This window comes from Periophthalmus magnuspinnatus, chromosome 21, assembly GCF_009829125.3.
Source record: "Periophthalmus magnuspinnatus isolate fPerMag1 chromosome 21, fPerMag1.2.pri, whole genome shotgun sequence".
NCBI lineage: Eukaryota > Metazoa > Chordata > Actinopteri > Gobiiformes > Gobiidae > Periophthalmus > Periophthalmus magnuspinnatus.
Genome location: NC_047146.1, coordinates 25,056,743 through 25,078,617, shown reverse-complemented (window position 1 = coordinate 25,078,617; position 21,875 = coordinate 25,056,743). Strand labels below are relative to the sequence as shown.

At 37.3% G+C, this 21,875-nt stretch overlaps 1 protein-coding gene across 1 annotated transcript in view; it reads right to left on the bottom strand.

The window, feature by feature from the left end:
- Window positions 1-21,875, bottom strand: part of thsd7ba (thrombospondin, type I, domain containing 7Ba) — a 273,568-nt gene that overhangs the window by 93,211 nt on the left and 158,482 nt on the right. The window contains exons 9-10 of the mRNA XM_055230668.1: window positions 10,514-10,705; window positions 8,026-8,257 (exon numbers count right to left, since the gene is read on the bottom strand). Coding sequence (XP_055086643.1) covers window positions 8,026-8,257; window positions 10,514-10,705 — 424 coding nt within the window. The remainder of the gene's footprint in view (window positions 1-8,025; window positions 8,258-10,513; window positions 10,706-21,875) is intronic.

Here is a 21,875-nt window from a genome sequence, read left to right as displayed (position 1 = left end):
TAATCTCCCCATGCATGTTCTCCAGTGCTGCCACACCACTGTTGCGCTGCCACCGAGAAGACAGAGTGTTCCAGCTGAAAAATCAATCAAAGTCCACCGCACGGATGCTAATTAAACCCGAGGAAAGTGAGGATATGCAAACTGTTTACCAATGAATCATACTTTCTACTGCAAAGACAACGTTCCCAGGGCTGAGTGAGAGCAGGTAAGGACGTATCCTCATTAAATCTGTGTTGCATAATTACTGAGTCTGTCTCAAAAGTGACATCTCCACAAGCTGATCAAATATCTAGTATTTAAAGAAATGTGCATTAACTGTTATAATAACAATAGTATTATATATATATGTTTAATACGAAAAGAGCAAATAAATAATGCAAATTAATTGAAGAAACAAATGATCTCTATGGGCTTTTTGCTGAGTGATGTTAAAATTAATACATATTTAAAGATAAGGCAATGGACGGAGAGCTGCAGGTGGATGTCACTGACAACATGTGCAGTACATCCCGAACGCTGCTGCTCTGGTCCTGACTAGAACCAGGAGTAACAACCATATAAGTCCTGTGCTCAGATCTCTGCACTGGCTCCTTTGGCTCAGAGAATAGACTTTAAATCAGCTCCACTTGTGTACAGTTCTCTTCATGGCCTAGCACCAAAGTACATCTCCAACATGTTAGTGCCATATGAACCATCTCACACTCTGAGGACTTCAGGGACCGGCCTCCGACTGGTGTCCAGAGTCAGGACTAAACATTGGGAATCAACATTTCAGTTTTATCCAGCTAAAACCTAAAACAATCTTCCTGAAGATGTGAGACGGCTTCTTCTTTGATAACATTTAAATCCAAGCTCTAAACAGTTTTCATTCTGCACTCTTCTCTTTAAATATTAAATGTATGATGATTATTTATGTTTTGATTTGTTGTATTGTGATTTTAATAAAGCACTTTGAATTACTTTGTGTATAAATTGTGCAGTACAAATTAACTTGCATTGCCTTGCCTTGCCATGTTAAACAATTTACAGGACACTACTGTGTTAACATTTAAAAACAATTGGATAGCCTTAATTCTAAATTTTAATAGGGTGTTGATCTTATATTTTGCACTTAAAAAAAAAAAAAAGTGATCAATTATCTTTGAGACATAGTGTGCAAGCTAGAATGCTGCTGTGCACAGAGCCTACTGCAGGGGTGGTAAAGAACTAATAACAGATACTGAAGTGACTATAATTGGGTAGACTAAACTTGTACTTTAGTAATAATTATCTGATTACCTTGGATTGTGGAGTGTGAGAATAAGTGGATTGTGGTATAAAACAGCTTAATTCATTGTTAAACAGTTAAATGAATCATGTTTTATATCAAAGAGTAATCTAAAATTGTACTAAAATGATAAATAATGAAATTGTAACCAGTTGTACTTTGAGAAGCATTTTTCATGCATACTTTATACTTTAAGTAGAAATTTGACAGCAATATTTAGCCATGTATAATTTACTTGTGTACATAGTTTCAGTACTCTTTCCACCACTAGTGAATTGATGCCTTTTGACTTGAATGTCTTAACAACCAATAAAATATCTAGTTATTACATTAGTGAGTCATTGCCTACTATTCCACATTATGCAGGCTGCTCTGTTGAATCAGTAAAAGCCATGCACTTTGATGTCTTCATTGAGCCCCCTCCCGGAGATAGAGCACACGGGCATGCAGTGTTCCCTTTAGCGTGAGTGACTTCCACAGGCTAACACCAGGCTCAGGTCTCTCCACTGCCACAGCAAGGGGGCTGTGTCGTGCCGTGTGCAAAAAGACAGCATGCACAGGAATGAGATCAAAGTACACCAAAGTATAAGAAGGGAAGATACATGAAACCGTGCTCCCCGGGCCATCCCCGCTCCTCACCCCTCACTCAGCAGCAGCATGCCAGAGGGCACAGCACCGCTCAGGAGCAGACAGGAAAATAATATTGAACTGAGTTCAGACTAACACTTTTCAAGATGAAACATTTAAAATATGTGTTGTATTTTCTTGACAGTGACAAGATTGAAAAATGAATGGTCAAAATGTTCACTGAACTTAGCATTGGATTGAGTTGCCTTGAAAGTTCTACAGTAAGGAGTTAAAAGTATCCATCTAAAATGTATGTAAGTTAATGTTATTGCTCAAATCACTGGCCCTCATAGAACAACTGCCTCATTTTGGGACAAATAGTTCTATTCTCCAGACCCTGTTGGATCTGCCTGTGGCTCCATCTTCAGCCAATCCAAATTGACTTAAGCAACTATGCTATGAAGCTAACAAAATTTAGCTAAAACATATATTCTCATTGTTAACATGCCTGTTCACAGATCTGACCTGTGATTTTGCCTGGTGTGTCAACTGCTTGTCTCTATGAACATGGATAATGATGGTCATATAGAAGAATATTCAAAGCATCAATAACATCTCCATGGAGACAAGCCAGTGGCCGACTCTCCACCAGAGAAGTTACTTAAGATAATGTTCTTCAAAGGAGTTACAGAAAAAAATGTTGAGGTTTAATTTTATAACGGAGACAGAATTAATTACATAACCTAGTGTTTACTTGGCACTTTGCTTGAGGCCCCTCCTTTGCTTATCAGATTTTTTTATTCAATGACTGTTATCCCCAGTTATCTGTAGTATTTATCTACCTCTTTACACTTCCAGTTTCATCATCTTAATAGAGTTATGTTATCAATATTATCGCACAAACCTACTGGGGGTATTACAAACTATATAAAACATGGGCTGCATCATTGGCTTGGTTTATAGATCAATATTTCATGCTTTAAATGCTGCAAAGGGAAACTGAAGATCAAAAGTGATGGTTTTAACTGAGTGACTCCAAGAAAATAACTATTTTATCCAGTCATTGCACACTGTAGAGATTAGGCACTCAATTTTAGACATTCCTCACTCAGGTGACTCTTACAGAGTGGTTCAACATCAAATACAGGGATAAAAACTATTTTCAATCCAAATCAAGCAGAAAACCTCAATGGCTGATTGCAGAAGCAGATTCTACACTCTGATAGTCAGTGACTTATTTCAATCATGAACTGATCTTAACCTTGGAGAACATTCCATGTAAACCCACCTGGTCCACTTTAAAAGTCTAGATGTGTACCTGACTAGGACTTTTGTAATTTGGGAAAAAAAGAGAAGATTTTGGATGAATAAGGTAATTACTTTCGCTTAGGGAGTTACTAGTCAATCATTTGGCTCCATTTAACTTGTTTCTATATCATAGAGCCCTGCAAAATGACTTTACATTTGCCTGCTCTGGATGGTTTTGTTACTGCATGCACATATAACAATTACATTTAGCTGGTTTATGCTTTATCCTATTATTGCTCAGTGATTTTATTTCTGCAGTCACAGGTGTAACACTTGAGAGTGCTAAAAAAAGACCTGGAAACCATGCATTTTACCAACCAACCATTCTTTCAGTCAGGGGTGTCTGACTGAGGGGGTAAAGGACACCATTTTCCCAGGGAGGGGCTCGCAGAGGTATGTAATGATTATTTCCTCAGTTGCATTTTTCTACACTTTAAAATATTTTATTTGTAATTAAATGCATTGTGCTTGTGTAAAAAGCTTGTGAGGTAGATATATTTCCACTAAATACAATAATGCATGACATCTGAGGGTCCCATCACTCCTTTCGAAAAGGTGCTTATGGTTTGAGTCACACGTGCTGCGTAGCTGCTTGGCACTTACACAAACACATTACTATATGACAGGAGAAAAGCCCTCAAGAAATGAGTCTAGTCAAATTAAAATTTTAAAATTTTGTTTAACCTGTTTGATTTCAAGTCTACGCAGAGAAGCAAATAAGCCTACAGTTTTATGATGTCACGACAGTGCTACAATATTTGAGCGAGGTTTAACTAGATGGCCTTCAGTTTTAGGTACAGACCATTAATAGGACCTTAATTATGTCCACATGAATGCTCTGAGGATGTGATGTGAGGTAAGCTCCAAAGTATTTGTAGCTAGTTTAACTGAATAAATATAAACATTACAATCTAAATAGTGTATTTTCTTATAAAATAATACAATTCCAGACCTATGTGAAATTCTGACATTGTATCATAATTTATACACTCACAGAGGCAGTCTTCAAGTTACACAAAGTGGATATTTTTAAGTGAGATGTCCAGAAAGAAACCTTATAGGGTCTAGTGAATCACCTATTCTATCAATAATGTAGAAAAAAATAACACATTTTTTTGGGATAGATAAACAAGGTTATGTATTATGGGCTCACCAAGAAAGTTTGTACTCAGGGCCCAGAATTTGGTGCGATGTCCCTGATCATAGTGTGCGCTTATCTCTCCACGGAACTGATTTATAACTTGGCCCGTGGTAACACCTGTTTTTCTACATGGAGATAGACGCATTTAGATCCATACTGTGGAACATGGCAGGCAATGTAATAACATCTCCCTGGAGACATGCAGGACCTTACACCCAAAAAGTTACACAGTATACCTTTAAAGGATGTCTACTCCTACTCTAACACCCTATACTAATAATCCTTACTTCTAATAATCTAATAATCTTAATCTGGACTCTGACTCCACAATATCATGATCTGCTCCTCTGATGTACTCATTTCTAATCATTTCCACCCTCCCAAAGAGAGACTTAATTTCTTCTGTCGCCTCCTACCCTGCCCCCTGTCTTTCATGTGTCTCAATCGTTGTCACATATTAACTGGAATGTGCTCAGCTCTCTTTGAACCACAATAGCATACAGCAGTATTACATAAGCCTTAATGAAACTAAATGAAAATGGCTAGAGCTGACCCTGCCAATTCCTTTATTGTTGAACAGGACAACTAAACCAGCTTACTTGGTTACTGGCTGCCACATTTAATCTCATGCAAAGTGTTGGCTTATTAAATGGACACTCTATGGTTGTATGGAATGATAGTGAGAAAGTGATGAAATATATATGAAATATGAAGCCACAAGTTGCACGAAGAGATTTTGTTCTTAAAGGGCCTATATTATGCTATTTCCAGATCTGTTATAATGTTGTTCCCTCAGCACAAAAATACCTAGATTTTTGTTTTGTTTCACACACACGTTTAACACAAAAACTAGCATATGTTGGCTGAGTTCTTCTCTTAAACAGAAAACACTCTGTTCCACCTTGTGATGTCATGTGGTAATACAGGAAGTGCTCTAGTGTTTTTAAACTCAGTACACCTCTATACACCTTCACTGGAATCATCTGAATAATTTTAGCCCTGGAATTGCTAATTTCTACAGAACTAAAGGTAAAAGGTCTTAACTTGAAAAGTACTACTTCATGACATCACAAAGTAGAGCAGAGCATTTTGAGTTTTTGAGATGTAGACAGACTAATAATAAATAATTACTCAAACATATATGAATAGAATGAAACACAACCCCGGGTATGTTTTTGATGAGGTCATAACATTGTAACATAGATTAAATTCAATTAAATCTCACAAGAGATCATTTTGCATAATGTAGGACCTTTAAGGTACAGATAAAAGCTGCTTACTTCCATGGAGATGCTATTGTTGACTGGACTGTTCTGTTTTTTTGTTTTTTTGTTTTTGTTTTGTTTTTTTTTGTTTGTTTTTTTTGCTAAAGAAGGAAATAATTATCTCCAAACATCTGACTTGCAACGTGGCCTGGTGGTGTAGCCTGTTTGTCTCCATGGAGGTAGTTAAGTTTAACACCATCTTCTGGTAATGGTAAATGGTCACATTTCTGTAGATTCAGATTCAGATTCACCGATCTGTGGATCGGTGAATCTGACCGGTCTCCAAATGATGTTTATGTCGAGAGTGGGATTCAAACCGCCAACCTTCAGATCAGTGGACCCTGAGCCAATAGTTCAGTTGGTTGAGCAATAGCTGTTCCCTATTTTGGGACATTCTAAGCAAAGCAATAGCGTTTCCAGACAGGTGGCAAACACTGAGCCAGAAAAGTTACATTGCCCCTTAAAGAGTTAACAAAACAACTATTTAAAAACCTTTGGTGCAATATTTGAATTAATAAATAAATAAATAAATATAAGGCTTACATTTCATTCACATCTGCATGTAAAATAACTGACTGTCAAGCAAGACATAAGCAAGTTTTGGAAGATTTCTCATGGATCTCAAAAGCATGATCTGATCATTCTCACCAAGAGAATCCCAAAAGATATGTAGATCCCCCCTCCCCTAGATACAAGTTGTGTGGCAGAAATGACAACTTCCATTAGATATTATGCAGTGGTAGACAGGACAGTCCATAATCCGCTTTATAGTGCTGTCAATATTAAATCGAGCTAAAGAAGGGCCAACTTTGTGAATTATTTATAGATCCATCTTCCTCGCGTGGGCCATAACATTATTACAGTGACAGCGCCAAAGCCCTTAGCTGTGTTTGATGTTGTATCGCTGAAAGAGGAGCAGATAATAGAAGCGCAATGGCAAAATAAATCTCGGGTCTCGAAAATGAAGGTGGATGATGCAAAAAGGAGGACAAAAAGTACAACATGCGGAGAGTGGAATATCAAAGTGCACTCATTTTCAAAGTAAAGAGATATCATAAGGCTTATAAAAACTACAAACCCTTTTCGAAGGAGACATGATTTCACTGTGAATTCAAAATGTATTGATTAAGCTCATGGTTAGATTCCTGGGAGCTCCTTTCCTATGTTTAAGATATTAATAAAAAACAAAAAGAGAATAGATAGTATGGTAAAATTCAAAAGAGTTAAGCCCAAATTTCATCATTGTACTAGCAAACTACTTGACCACTTGGATAATATGCATCTCGTAGTAGTCTACATCAATAGTTCCCTATTTTGCCAGTGGGCAACCAAAACACCCTTTTCCTACTGTATAAATGACTGTCCTATATGGGAAAATGTCATTGTTTTAGGATTAAAAACTATTCTAACATACTTTGTAGATGAAATGAATAAGTCGTCCTCGTTTTAGCGACCCTAGAGCCTTATTTGGGGCCACCTTGGTGCGGAACAGTTGGAAGGGGGCACCCCCAGCCGGGGAGCATTTCTATTACAAATGGCCCAGGTCCCTTTTGGTGAGCAAAGGTAGCAAAAGTCTAGCAGGACACACTTAAAGATGCAACGTAAGCCTACACTGCCACGAGGTGCAGGACAGCTATAAAAAGGCCAGTGCTACAGGATCAACACAGACCATGGATCCAAAAGCGGCACAACAATGAGCTTGCGGGGGTTGGAAATGGATACGCCTCCATGCAGTCACTGGAGGAGCAGCAGTACATATCTCAGATGAACGATCATCATTAAGATGGCTAAACATAACATAACATTAACATAAAATGACAGTTTCTCATCAGACACTGACTTGATCTTGTGATATAAGTTGCCATCATTGTAAATATATATGTTGAGCTGGTATATGTTGAGCCGATATACTGCTCGGAGCCGTACCTTGAGCATGGAAGCGAAACTTGCCTGATGGGAGTAACAGAACTGGCATGCTACTGGTCCTTCAGTGACTGTGCGGGGGTGAGACTAGCACCTTCCCTGCGAGTCGGCCCCAGCTTCCTTCCCTGCGTACTGGCCCTATGGAATGAGGCTTAGGGGCCCCCCTCTGAATCTTTGCCAATCCAAATTAATCACCAAACTTCAATGCATACATAGTACTTTGCACGCTGCCAATTCACCCCTTGTCAATTTTGGTGGATTAGTATTGATTATTGCAGGCGGGAACACCCCACAAGAGTTGTAATTTTAAAGAAACTCAGACACACTTTCCTGACTGACACAATTCTACAATTTTCCACCATTTGTGTCCAATCATTGGCATTTTCCGGTTTTGAATAACCTCAGACACAAAATGTTAAATTGCTGTCTAAGATACACAGGTGTCAAGATAGGATATTCCATTTGGTGTGTAGTCTACATTAAAATACAATGCACCACTGCTGGACAATGTTATGAATAAGTAAAAGCCATATACCACAAAACTCAAAGCTTACCTCTTATTTATGACCTGCCCAGAATTCATTTTCATGCATGTGGCCTTGCGGATCTGGACTCCGACTGCACAGGCAGAAGTCCCATTCCAAAAGCTGCTCCCATTAAGAATCATGGAGGTATCTTGAATGCATGGGCCCCACGGCGATGCTTCCCAGTAGAACACCATGCAAGGATGGTCATTGCACACTCTCCACTCTTCCAGGGCCGTAGCAGCTGGACACGCTTTGCCTTCTGGGAAAAAAAATAAAAACAACACAATAATAGACTGAGATTCCAGTGTCAAGTAAGCAATTAGCACAGAAATAGACTGCTTTGTAATGTCCAAAATGTAAGACTTTTTCTTGGTCAGTTATTCATTGGTTTTGAACATTACAAAGACAAATACTCAGTAATGCAGTAGTGACAAAATGGACGGCTACATTATTATTATTATTTTTTTTTGTTATTTAAAGCTAAACTTAACTTCGGGCAAAACTTGATTTTACAAGTTTAGAAATTCAAAGCTGTTATTATTTGAGGTATTTTTTTTTTTCTAGATGTGTAGATTTACTGGAGTGAGCAGTTACAAGTCAAGTGTGGATATTATAAGTTGCCTTTGCTGCTTAGTAACTGAAGAAATGTTTGTTCAGGTTAGCTGAGCAGACACTTTACAAGTTCAAACCTGTGAAGTTGTGAATCGTGCAGTTGGCTCAGGGAGATGTCAGGTACAGATTTAATGCTAAGTGCTAAGCCATGCAATATCTTTTCCACATCCTGTACCATGTCTTCTGTAGAGAGGCATTATGGAAGCAGCCAGTGTGCAGAGGAGCTTGTCATATGCTGTATCTATTAAAAGAGAGCATGGTATCGCACAGACCATTTCGATATAGCGCAACACATAATATTACTGAGGAGGCTCTCTGGATAGTTTTACAACAGAAATACAGGTCACTTGACAATCATTAGATGGATTATTGAGACAAAACCAACTTGAGAATGCCCAATCTCATCTGATCTCAAAGAATCTCTGTGAGAGGTTGAATTAATATGACTAGTAGTTTGCTAGTAGAGTGATGACTATGACTCATTACAGAGGCAAATTAAGTACTAAAGTGTTTTGTTCTGCTATTTATTGTAGAGTTATTGTGTCAGTGGCATACATTTGTTTCAATATTATTGTTTATCGTCTATATTTACTTCAGCAGTACTGTATATCAAACTTCATTATTTGTTATCGTAACAGGCCTACTGATATAAGAATAATATATTATTAATGTTAGTAAATTTATTAAAAAAAATTCTCTCAATATATATACAATTGTAAGGAAGAAACATTTACTTCACACAAATTGCAGATGAATACAAAAGAAAGTACATCCCCTATAGATGTGAACTGTGTGTTAACCACAGCTCCCACTGAGAAATACATTTTTTGAACAACAAATGTCCAAAGAAGCACCAACAGAAATAAATAGGCTAGTACAGAACCTGGGTGAAGCAGTGGGATTCTTTCATCAGCTGTTTCTGCAGATAGGTGTTTGGTTACAGGATTAATGGAGGTAGGCTGTGCTGCCAAGGCTGTGCTTTGCCTGTCTGACTCCAAACAGCTCTAGTGCTAAACAAACCCTGGCACAGACCGCAGCAGTCTGACGGATGGCCATATGTTTTTGAGATGAAAAATGTCAAAGTTATGTGCATCCATCAAACTCAACTTTCACACCTACAAGCCTGTCACTGTAACATATTTGAAGTGAGATGTATTGCTAAAGAAAATACCACGATAAACAATAATGATGAAGACCACTTTGTGCCACTGACACATTAACCCTGATAATGCACGATGATCCCACTACTCTTTTCTAAGTAAACCATGTTGTGAAAAAAACATGTGCTACAAAAAACAGTACTTTGGTAGGTACCTATAATGAGTCACAGGATGCCTTGGTAAATGGTCACATTTTTGTATAGTGCTTTTTCACCATCAATGCACTCAGAGCACTTTACATCAAGGAACGACTCAACTATTCACACACACATTCATACACCACTGTAAGCAGACACTGGGGACGAGGTGGGTGAAGTGTCTTGCCCAAGGAGACAACGGCAGCATTCATCTGAGGGAGCTGGAAATGCACTGCCAACTTGTGGGTCTGTGGATTTGACAGCTCAGTGCCGAGATTCAAGTACTCTACCAACTAAGCTGCTATCACCCAATAGCTAGCGTCACCTTCACATTTGTCCTGGGTTAGTCCTAGTTTGGCCCTGGTTTGGTTCTGGTTTAGTGCTAGTTTAGTCCTCGTTTGAGCCCAATTTACTCTGGATGCAGATTTGATTTGGTTCTGTTCTCAACCTGGTCTTGTTAAAATTTAAACCCCAATTTTATGTGTTTTTTGACACACCACAAAAACGTTCCCTACAGTAATACTGTGTCACATTATAATTAATTTAAGAATTATTGTAAGAGGCCTGCATGCCAAGCAGGATTGAAAAAGGCAGATGTGACATTACCTTTCCCAGGCAGGGCGAGGATAACACGGGAGCGGCTCTGTCTGCCCTCTGCTGTCTTGGAGGCACAACTGTGAGAGCAGGAGGACCAAGGTGACCAGGAGCCCACCACACAATCTCCAGGACAGGCTCGCTCACAGGGCACTTCAGCGGGGGGAGGGGGGTCTTCACACTCCGAAACGGGCATCTCCTCACCTGGGAAATAAATTGAATAATGGAAGATAATGCTACTACTCTTGCAAGTTGTCTATACAAATATTCCCAATATAAATAGGTTATCTTGTATAGTCTGCAAAACAAAAAAAAACAAAAAAAAAAATAGGGATTATGAAGGTTTCAAGAATCAGTACATCCTTAGCCAAAAAACAGAAATCAACAACTTTGGTTAACCCCTCTAAATGTGCCTTCTATCAAATGTTTTTAATAGTTACATTCATTGGGATTCTGGATTGTTATTAAAAGTTATTCCGTGACCCTCATCTGCAGTCATGTTCTGAAATATTTATCACAGCTTCCATTTAACTTTGCTTTTAACAGTCGGCTACAAGAGAGACAAAGCTTGTCTCTGTAGGCCTTCCTCTCCAGCAGCAATCACTTTCTTATTGTGTGATTTGATTTGGACTAAAAATAACAGTTAAAAGTTCATCTTAACTTAATAACTTCTAGAAAAGAATGGGTAATACTTGTTATGTAGTGATTTATAACCAGCATTATCTCTTCCCCACCGCAATCCGCCTGCTAAAGAGCTGATTAGGCCACACTGCAGTCTGCTATGTGCTGAGGCAGTGTCTGATTTGTGGACTTTTATTGTTCAATATTCTTATCATTATTATGTGTTGATGGCGGCAGTAGCTCAGTTAGTAGAATACTTGTCCACTGATCCAAAGATTGGTGGTGTGAATCCTGCCCTCGACATGAACATCATTGGTTGAGAGGTTAGATCCACTGACCCCCAGGTTGGTGGTGCGATTCTAGCTCTGAGAGATGAATGCTGTTGTTGTGTCCTTGGGCAAGAGTGTTATCTCCTTGTTTCCATGTAGATAGCTAAATTTAATGCAATGCTCTACAACATGCCAGGAAAAACAATAAAATCTTCATGGACTCAAACCGGTAGCTAATCCTCCACAAGAGAAGTTACTTAGTACACTAAACTGAACAAGATTTTGCAAGGTCTAAAAGGAGAATTGAAATGTGTTACATAAAAGTGGAAAAAAAAAGAATGTACAGTGTTTTAAAATGATTCATACAGATTCTATTTTGCGAGGTGCCACACCAGAGTCAGAAACACCAAATGCTTCAAAGCCATGGTTTTCAAAAGGACACTGCCCTGTATCATTAACTTGCTTGAACTCCTGCTGCTACATCACGCAATGTAGTTGAATGGTAACATCTCCGGGGCATATTTTCTCCATCAGTCTTTCTCTCCTGTCTCTGAACCAATGTTCTCGATGCAAAAGGGCAATGAGAGAAAGATAGCGTAGGCATAACTCTATCAAACTGATGTGAAAGAGTCTGTTGGGGAAAGTGAAAACCTTTTGCTCATATAAAGCTACAGCATCAAAGATTGAACACCATCAAAGTGACTGGTTGGTGCACAATGGGGGACTTTGGTCGCTCAGAGTTCGTGAAGAGTCCCACTGGCTCCTAATTTGACATGCATTATTCCTTTTATTAGATGAGCTACAACTGCATTGAGAGTCTACAGCTAAAGCTAAAGAGCTACCGCTAAATGATTTGCCAATGATAGATTATGGCATTATAATGGCGTTAATGATTATATGCTTTGGATATGTTGCACTCATTTAGACAATTAGTCATTTTACATTGTATATCTTGAGATACTTAGTCATTTTTCAAGGTTTCTAGAAAACCTTTGTGACAATCGTTTTTGATAGGTCGAGGACACCTACAGATGCACCGAGGTAGAATGAGACAGAACACTTAATTGGACCAAAATATGAACAGGTAGTTATGATATGATGACAGCGAAATTCAATTTAAAAAAAAAAAAATCTCTGACCACCATGACACACTCACTCAACACATTCGTATTTAGACAAGGTGGATGAAGTGTTTTGTCCAAGGACACAACTGAATTTGTAAAAGATAGGTTTGAAGCGCCAACCATCTGAGCCCTTGTGTTGTCATAACACCTGTTAGTGGGTGGGATATATTTGGCTGCAAATTAATACTGTATATTGTTTTTAATGGCAGAGATCACTGTTGATAGGGAATATGCTTCAAGAATCCCTGTTGACATTACCTGTGGATCGCTCTATCTGGTTTACCTCAATGTTACAAACCAACTTGCTAAGGACAAAGGAGACGCGATGTAATTTAGGTTAAATTTTTATAAGGTAAATGAGGGCCACAACAAAATAAGTAATTTTAAATAATGAAGTAACAAAAAATTGACTCTAACAGAGTATGACTAAATGACTAGGCTCTTTAACCAATCAAAAGTCCTAATAGGGAATCCATTTATGATCTCTAGTGTCTATCACAATGTAGTATGGTGGCTGCACTGTAAGGCAAGTGAGCAGTACTTTTGAAATGAACCGCAGGCAGGTGGACAGACAGGACTGGCGGAGCAGGAAAGCAATGTGCCAACCAGGTATTATCAGCCAACCCAATAGCAATGGGAACCGGACCCACCAATCAGGATGAAGGACTCAGGCAGTATATGTTAACAAAGGCACATGATGAATAAAACATACACGGTGAGTGTTAGAGCGAGACGGGCCCACGCCAAAAGCCGTAACAGTTATCAGCGATTATTTCTACAATAGAAGAATAGCCCACTTGAATTGACAATATTTCAAATTTTTGTTGATTTTGTGTTGAGTGTTCATGTCTCTGGCTGATTGTATATAAAAAGTAAGTTCATGCAGTTTTGTGTTGATTGAAGCTTAAAGTGAATTCTCTCTAGCTCTGGTATACAAGCATGGTGCGCTGTTTGCTGTCTGCAGGTAGTCATGAGATTATGCTTTTCAGTGCATTAAATCATGGGCAAAGTGATTGGATATAGGTACAATATTTTCAGTGCAAAAAGATAGGAGGAAAAATGCACAATGAGATACAGCAAGACCATGTTTAAAACTCCCCACTTAAAACTATAAAGGAAAGTTTCATAAACATTAATGCAACTTTTATCATTTCTTTTGGAGGAACAGCATAATATTTTTTCAGTGTTGAAACTGAACACCTAACATCCCACTAGATTTAATATATTTTGAGTCAAGTGTAAATTTAATCTTTCTAGATAATATGCATGGGGCTTAAGAACAAAACATTGTGATATATGATATAAAATGAACCAACAGAAAATGTAAGATGGGTGAGATATTTAGAAATGTCATTGTGTCTTTTATATAATTAGTTTGATGTTTCTTCTAATAAGATAAAATACATGTTAAAACTGATACCTTATTTACATCACATGTTTTGATGGTTGAATTAAACGCAAATTACTCAAAATCAAAAAAAGCAGGACAGTTAATCTAAGAAAAGGCAACACACGAAAACCTACTATAAAAATGGCATATCTGACTATTGAAAAGGGCTGCACAAGTACAAACTATATATACCAGAGGCTTTTAAAATCAGAAAATGGACCATCAACAGAGACAAAGGGGCTTATTTCTTGTCACACACTTAAGACTCACTTTATCCGTATTATTAAATCTAATACTATCTTGGCCTATAAACGCAGTCTCAAAGCAGCACCATTCAAACACAAGCTCAGTGTTGTTCTATGAGAGGAAACACAAATGTGAGCAACTCTGCAAAAAGTTGTGTGCCCCGCAGGTCTTGCTACATTATTAATGAAGAGGATCTTACTCCTCTATAACTCCACTGCTTTCCGCTCGCCATTTCAATATCATTTCTATTCTGTTCGCCCACTCACCAATTAATCGTTCTCCCTGTTATTATTCAGGCAGGTATAGCAAAAGGTGCCGAGTCCTTCGATAAATGCTGATAATCGCCTCCACTTTGCAGCTTTAAGACAAAAAAGGTTGTAAGCTTAAGTAACTGCAATTGTTGGCAACTTCTAAAAGGGCCTCTGCAATTTCACTTAGGTCACTTACCAATTTGTTTCTCATCTGTCATTTTCAATATTTGTCATTTAGAGCAAAGCTAGCTTAATCCTTCCCTTCTAACAGGTACTTTATTCTGATTGTAAGCTGAAGAGCTCCTTGTTCAAGGGTAAGATCATGAAAAGCCTGATCTTGTAGTTTATCATTTTGGAGCTTGTACAGTTGAGTTAGTATTTCCCATTTGTCTTTATGCCAGATGGCCTTTCTGATGGAATCAATAATTTAATTTGACTTGACATTGTTATAAAACTGACATTTAATGGTGCACTATGGAATTGCCTGATTAGTAGAATCTGCTTGTTTTGATTTGCCTGGTATGTTCCACGGTATTTACCATATGCATCAGGCAGTTACTTCATATGGGGGGTTATTATTACTCAAATATAAATTGAAAAACATGCATTCTTATGTGAGTTTCATAGACCTGTAAATGCCTGGTGAAGTTTGATGCCATACTGTGGGACATTCTAGGCAAAGCAATAACATCCCCATATAGACAAACAGGTGGGATACCCTCTACCAGGAAGGACTCTATCACTTTATGAACTAAACCCAGGATCATCTTACCATGAAGTGAACATATTAACCATTGTGCCATTACAATACATACCATTAATAACAATAGAAAAGTGACAACATCAAGTCTCATACTGAAGTTTCTCTCATTGTCCTTTTAAATATTATTAGTATAAATCATTCTGGTGTCCATGGTGACATAATGGTGACAGGTTTGACTTGCAGTGTAGCTCTGTATATCAGTGTGAAGGCCCTTCCATTCAGAGGAGGTTAAAAGTGCCATGTTAGCTGTCACTCACAAGTGCAGCCTGTATGTTTGAAACAGCGTGCCCATTGGCGGCTAGTTAGCTGAAGAACGCCACTGACTGCTGTGGTGTGAATGGCAGGCTTGTGCAGATTGGGAGCAGTGGGAGCTGTCAAAATAACTTTACCGAGCCCGGGGCAAGAAGCCATTGTGTTAGGCTAACGCAGCACTTTTCCTTCACTCCATCAGTTTACAGTCCGATACAGTTTGTGCAATGTATAACCAGCCTCTTCAGGAGTGATTCACCATTTTGAAAGTTCGGAGACATCAGCAGAAATATTTGATTTGTGTGTCTACATAGATTTGGTGCTCCTTACATTGGCATGAACATGGTAGCTGAAATACCTGCACTGCAATTGTATAATCATTTCATTCACAGTAGATGCAACACAAATTATGAGTCAAATTACAGAGTTAGGTGCACTATGTAACTTTTTTGGGTTTCCACCACCCACCCAGTTCCACTATAGCAAATAATGTATTGATTTAGTTCAGGTATACATTTACTTTCCCAAAAGGGAATTCATGATACATTGTGTATTATCTATATCTATCTTTCTATATCTATATCTATATCTATATCTATATATATATATATATATATATATATATATATATATATATATATATATATATATATATATATATATATATATATATATATATATATATATATATATATATATATATATATATATATATATATATATGTCTGAAAGCACTTAGACCCTCTTTTCCATGGACACCCTATTCAGAGAATATGGTGGAAAAATACAAAACAGAGCAAATATTAAAAACATTAAAAACTGGTGCAGGTGTGTGTATAAATGTTTGTCACCAGATTATTAAAGTGCATTTGTGGCATCAAGGTATCCATTGTTGTTTGTCCTTGAAATATATTTAATTTTTGTAAAGCAAAACAGACAAAAGCCTTTTTTTCCATTTGAGTTCTGGTGCGGCTAGTCCTCAGACTTATACTAGGGCTGGATTTTGCCTGAAAAGAAAATAGTTGTTTTTTTTCTCAAAAATTTTGATTTTTGATTTTTTTTATCCTCTCCACTAAAAATGTTCTGCAAACTACAGAAAATGATCCAAACTGAAAAGATTGTCTTCAATGATAATACTGAACCCACTGGCCATTGAGGAAATATTCTATGAATGAGATAAAACATACTATTTAATTTGACATCACTGATTTCAGAGCAGTCAGTGCTGCATGGCCCTGTGCTAAACTTTGGTCCTCTGACTGCAGTGAGCAGTCTTTCATGCATTTTCAATGCAATTTCCAATGGAAGAAAGTGGGGAAAATAAATCGATTGGAACTTCAAATTTGATTAATCAATTTAATTGATTTTTTTTGCCCAGCCTTAACTTATACAATCAGGTGAGCTTGTATTAAATGTTCTTGTATCAATGATTAACAAGCAAATGAGATATATAAGATATGGGCTGTGATAACAAGATATGGGCTGTGATATGGCTGACTATATGAAATAAAAGCACTGTTAACATTTGACAAACACATGTGCATGCTTATAAAATGCTGCAGATAAATTGCCTCCAATGTATCTTCCCTCTCCATCCATGATCCCATCGTTCACCTATAATTTTCAGTATCTCTCTGTATCTTTCTGTCTCCCTGCGGCTCCACATCTGCATAAACAAACCTGATAGTTCTATTGCATTTCCACATTACTGATAATATATGTAGTGTGCACCATAAAAGCAAATTTACAAAGTGCGAGTGTCAGGGCTGAATCCCCGAGCAGTCTTCAAGCCTCTCTGCTCCTATCTATCCTCACGTTGGTTTCATCTACACCCAGGAGCTGCGGGAATTACCTCATGCATTTGCCGAGCAATAAAAGCTGGCATGAGGTGATAGAGGATGTTTTCTGATTGCTTCGGCTGCCATCGATAATAATTTAAAGCTAGCATCAGATAAACTTTGCAGTAGAAAGTGCTGTCTCTTATTCTTTAGAGCCACACTTTCCCTTCAGACAGCTTCATGTTTTTCCCCCCAGCTTTAAAAATGCAAAGCGGTTTTATACTGTGAAATTGGACTCCAAATGCCTCCTCAATCAGAAAAAGGACAGAAGATAGTAAAGTTTCTCAGATAAAGAATAAAGCACCTTTATATGTATTAAAAACATAAGTTATTTTACTGCTATGTGGTGCCAAGCCCAGCCAAATTTTGTAGATGCCTCATTTATGATAAGAAGCAAGAACAGAGAAAAATTGCACTGAAGAAAGAGTACAGTCACTTCAAAACAATATTACTAAGGTAGAAGTATAAAGTAGTAATCCAAGAAATTACTCAAGTAAGAGTAAAAAGTATTGGGTGAAACCACTACTCAGATAAAAGCAATTGCAATGTCTGATGTCACTGGTGGAATCACCAACACTTTTATTCAAGAAAGACTACTGTTATACTGTCAAATACAGTACTGTTATTCAAGTAAATGTATTTGAGTAATGTAAAGTAGTACTACCCACCTCTGTTTCTCATTGACACATCATCATACCTCCATTGCAGTATTTTTATATATTTTCTATGTCGCTTAAAGACAGCTTTTCAATAGGAACTGTGAGAGTAAATGTTTTCTCCACAGATTAAACAAACACTTCACAACTGTATGGCGGCAAAGGTCAACGTTTGATGAGAGGGATGAAGAGAAACGCTTGCAATACAAAAACATAAGGGAGTTTGTATGAGTGGCTTTAGAATGCAGCCTGTTCTCTCAAAAGTATACTGTTTTGACCTTAATCCAGAGGTTGCCACGGGCGCCGACATTATCATTGTGATGGTACAATTTTGCATACAGCTGCGGAAAGCCGTTTTCAAGCTATCCAGAGAAAGACTGGATTGTTGACTTCAGAAATTAACCAAGTACCGGTAAGAAGCAAAAGCAAGTGGAATAAGGTGGATAAGAATGAGACAGTAAAGGTCATTGTGTACAATAAAAGTAGAGTAATCAAATTAGGACTCAACTAGCTACTAAACTATTCTCAATTCTCCCTCTGTATATTAATTGCTAAACTAAGACAACAATAAAAAAGAAAAACTATTACAACATAGGAATGAAATAAGAAAACCACAAATAATTTCAAATCACTCCCTTGTACTAGTCCTTTGGTAGAGGATTTCTGAAAGGTTTGGGGAAAATTCTTTATATATTTCTATTTGCCAAGGTTGTTGCTTTTTCGATTTTTCGATTTCTCTAGCTGAGGCCGAAGGCAACAAAAAAACAAGTAAATTAAAGATGAATTCTGTCATTATACAGTTCACAAATGTTTTACAAGGGATATTTCAGTATTGTGGTATATGCAGTGGTGGAATGCAACTAAGTAAAAGTTGTAAAGTGCTATGCATAAGTAAAAAATATAGGTATCTGTACTTTACTTAAGTCAGTTTTAACATGGATATTTTTTTTTTTACTTTTATGTCACTATACTTGAGAGCAGATATCTGTATTTTGTATTCCACTACATTTTTCAACTGGATTGAAAAGGAAAAAGTACTTTTCATATGTTTGACGGGTTGTTTTTACCATGTTCATGGTAACATGCTGACTAAGGGTTCTGAGTTCAAGCCTTGGCTTTGAGCAAACAAAAATAAATACATAAAATTCATAGGAAAAAAGATTAATATAAAAGATTAATATTAATTTTTATATATATATATATCACTGCATGTAACACTTTAACTTTATTTGAGTGACATTTTACTGTATATGTACTTTTACTTAAGTAACAAAACTAAGTACTTCATTCACAACTGTTTATATGTATGCTTTCATTTGTATTTAGCTATTTTGTGAAAAAGAAGAAAGAATGAAGAATAGTTTGAGCAGGGTTGACCTTTCTGAAAAAAGTCCACAAAATTAGACCAGTAGTTCAAGAACATACTGTAACATACTGTAAAATACTGCAATAAAAAGCATTTAGTGATTTGTCCACTAAAACCAGCTGGCTCTGTAGTGGGTTTAGAGGAGGATGAGCTACTAAGTGAGTGTGGTGAAATTGGGCCAGTGCAAAGTGGGGCAGTAGACTGACAGAATGTGCTGCTCTCATCTCTAAGCTTTGATCCGATAGACAAAGATAGAACAAAAATAACAATGCAACGAAACAAAACAGCTTGATAGACAACAGCTCAGAAAGTCAATCACACACTCTATAAATTCTCATCCAAAAATATTGTAGTTCCCAAGTCCTCACTCTCACAGCTAGAAGGTCCCCACTTCAATGCTAAGAAGGGATCTGTATACTCATTTTACATTTTACATGATCGGATGTGGAGTTCTATTTGTGAATTGGGCTGGGTTGGGCCTGTAGAATATAGTGATGTCATCTGAAACCCATTAATGGATTAAAATTGTTATTATTATTATTTTCTTTTTTCATTTTTTATTCCAAATGCAGTCATATGTAACATCCATAACAGAGGTCTGTCACTATAACTAGATACTGGTTTGTGCCATTTATCTACTCCATTTTCCATTGTCAAATGTGGAGTTCTATTTGTGAATTGGGTTATTTAAATCTATTCTGTCTATCTATGTATTTATTTGGTTTTCAGATTCTGTAATGTGATGATGTCCTACTCTGAGATGAGGGTCAAGAGCCAGATTTTCCTATTGATTAGATTGTATTTATGTATCATGAAATATCCAGAAGGTTAATTCACAAATGTTGGCCCTGATTATTTCTATTAATGATTAGACCCATGAACTTGCTGTATTACGACAAAAATGTGCATTTCTACAATATTCATTTTCTCTGCCCCCATCTGTATTAAATATTATTGGCCTGTAAAATGTAGTCATAATTAATTCATTTGATTTTTATATGTGTAATATTCATAACAAAGAGCTGTCACTAGAGCTAGTACTGGTTTGCACATTGGACTAATGTGTCAGAACAAGTTCACATGGTAATATTATTGAAACCAGATTTTGTGTGATAAATAAGTAGTAAAGTGAATAGTGCCTTACCTTTAGTATGGAGTATGAAATTTTAGTTTTGTACACTTGTAAGTAAGATGTATACCTCTCATAGAGCCCTATGGGCTTCAGTTTGAATGCATACGACAACACATCAGATTATTGTAAATATCTTTCATGTGAATAGATACAGTACAGATACAGTGTGCCTTGTGCTCCTGTCTCTCCTTTATGCTCCGGCTCACAGCCAGCTGCACCTTGTCAAAATGTTTCTACATGTCTGAGAGGAAAACAAGTCAACAGGGTCTTTGTATTCAACACTGCTACCTCTCGTGTATAGTGCCAGGGAAAGGCTTCGCATTGGCCATGAGCTGTACTGTATACATCAAATATTTGTAACACCATATGAACCGAAGGGCAGCTAAAGCAAAACTAAAACTGATGAAGACCAAATAGTGGACACACACTATGGACTTTACATTATATATTTAAGTTGCTGTAGGTCCTGGTTTATTTTTTACTGTCTTAAAAATATGAAAAACAGAAGTTCATTTTAAATGGTTTGTAGCGGTCCAAACTTATTCCTCACTTTTCTGACGTATTTATGTGCTTTTCATAACTTTCAGAGGCCAGAGCAGAGTTTGACAACAATTAGTATGCTAACAGCCCATCACCGTACATTTCCTGGTTTGGTGGAGGATAAAAGCGCTTTATAATTAGAGACATAGAGCACTCATTTTGATCTTAAGAGATGCTTTTACAACACATCTGCTGTTTATTTACTACGACTGGTTGTCCCAATGGCAGTAAAGAGTGGGTGAAATGCAGAAGGCACATTTTTATGGGGACGGTAAAGTGAAGAGGTAGAAATACAATCTGTTTCATGAATTTTAAAATATAAAAAAATAAAAACTAAACCAACAGTTGCAATTTGTGTTGGGTTACATGAACCAGCATCCATCTTAATGGAGTCAAATATCATCTAGTCCCAGAATTGAAATTCTTTTATCCTGAGTTATCCTAGATCCAACAGCATCCTTCAAAAGTCATGTGAGTCAGGTAATCCAATTCAATAATCAGAATTTTTATCACACCCGGACTTCTTCAACATGAGTGCTGCCAAAACTTATTTCTATTCTTTGATCATTTCTCTCTCTTGCCTGCCCTACGACACTCAAAACCATTGAAAACCTTTATAAAAGAGGTCTAAAAATACTTGATAAAAAACCCATTTCCCATCACCACTGTCACGTTCAGACAAAGAGTAGACTATTGGACTTTAACAACAGAGTTAACCTTAAAAGAGCTTGTCTGATTTATACGGTCCTACACTCCCTTGCACCACCACCATTAAAGGAGTACATTTAATATAAAGACAATTCCAGACAGACAGATCACCTTTGGTTGGAATGTATTATCTGTCCAAGGTGGGAATCTATGCAATAGTCTTCTGTTAACACTGAGACAATGTCCCACATACCAGTTTTTCTCAAATGAAAAACTGGTTA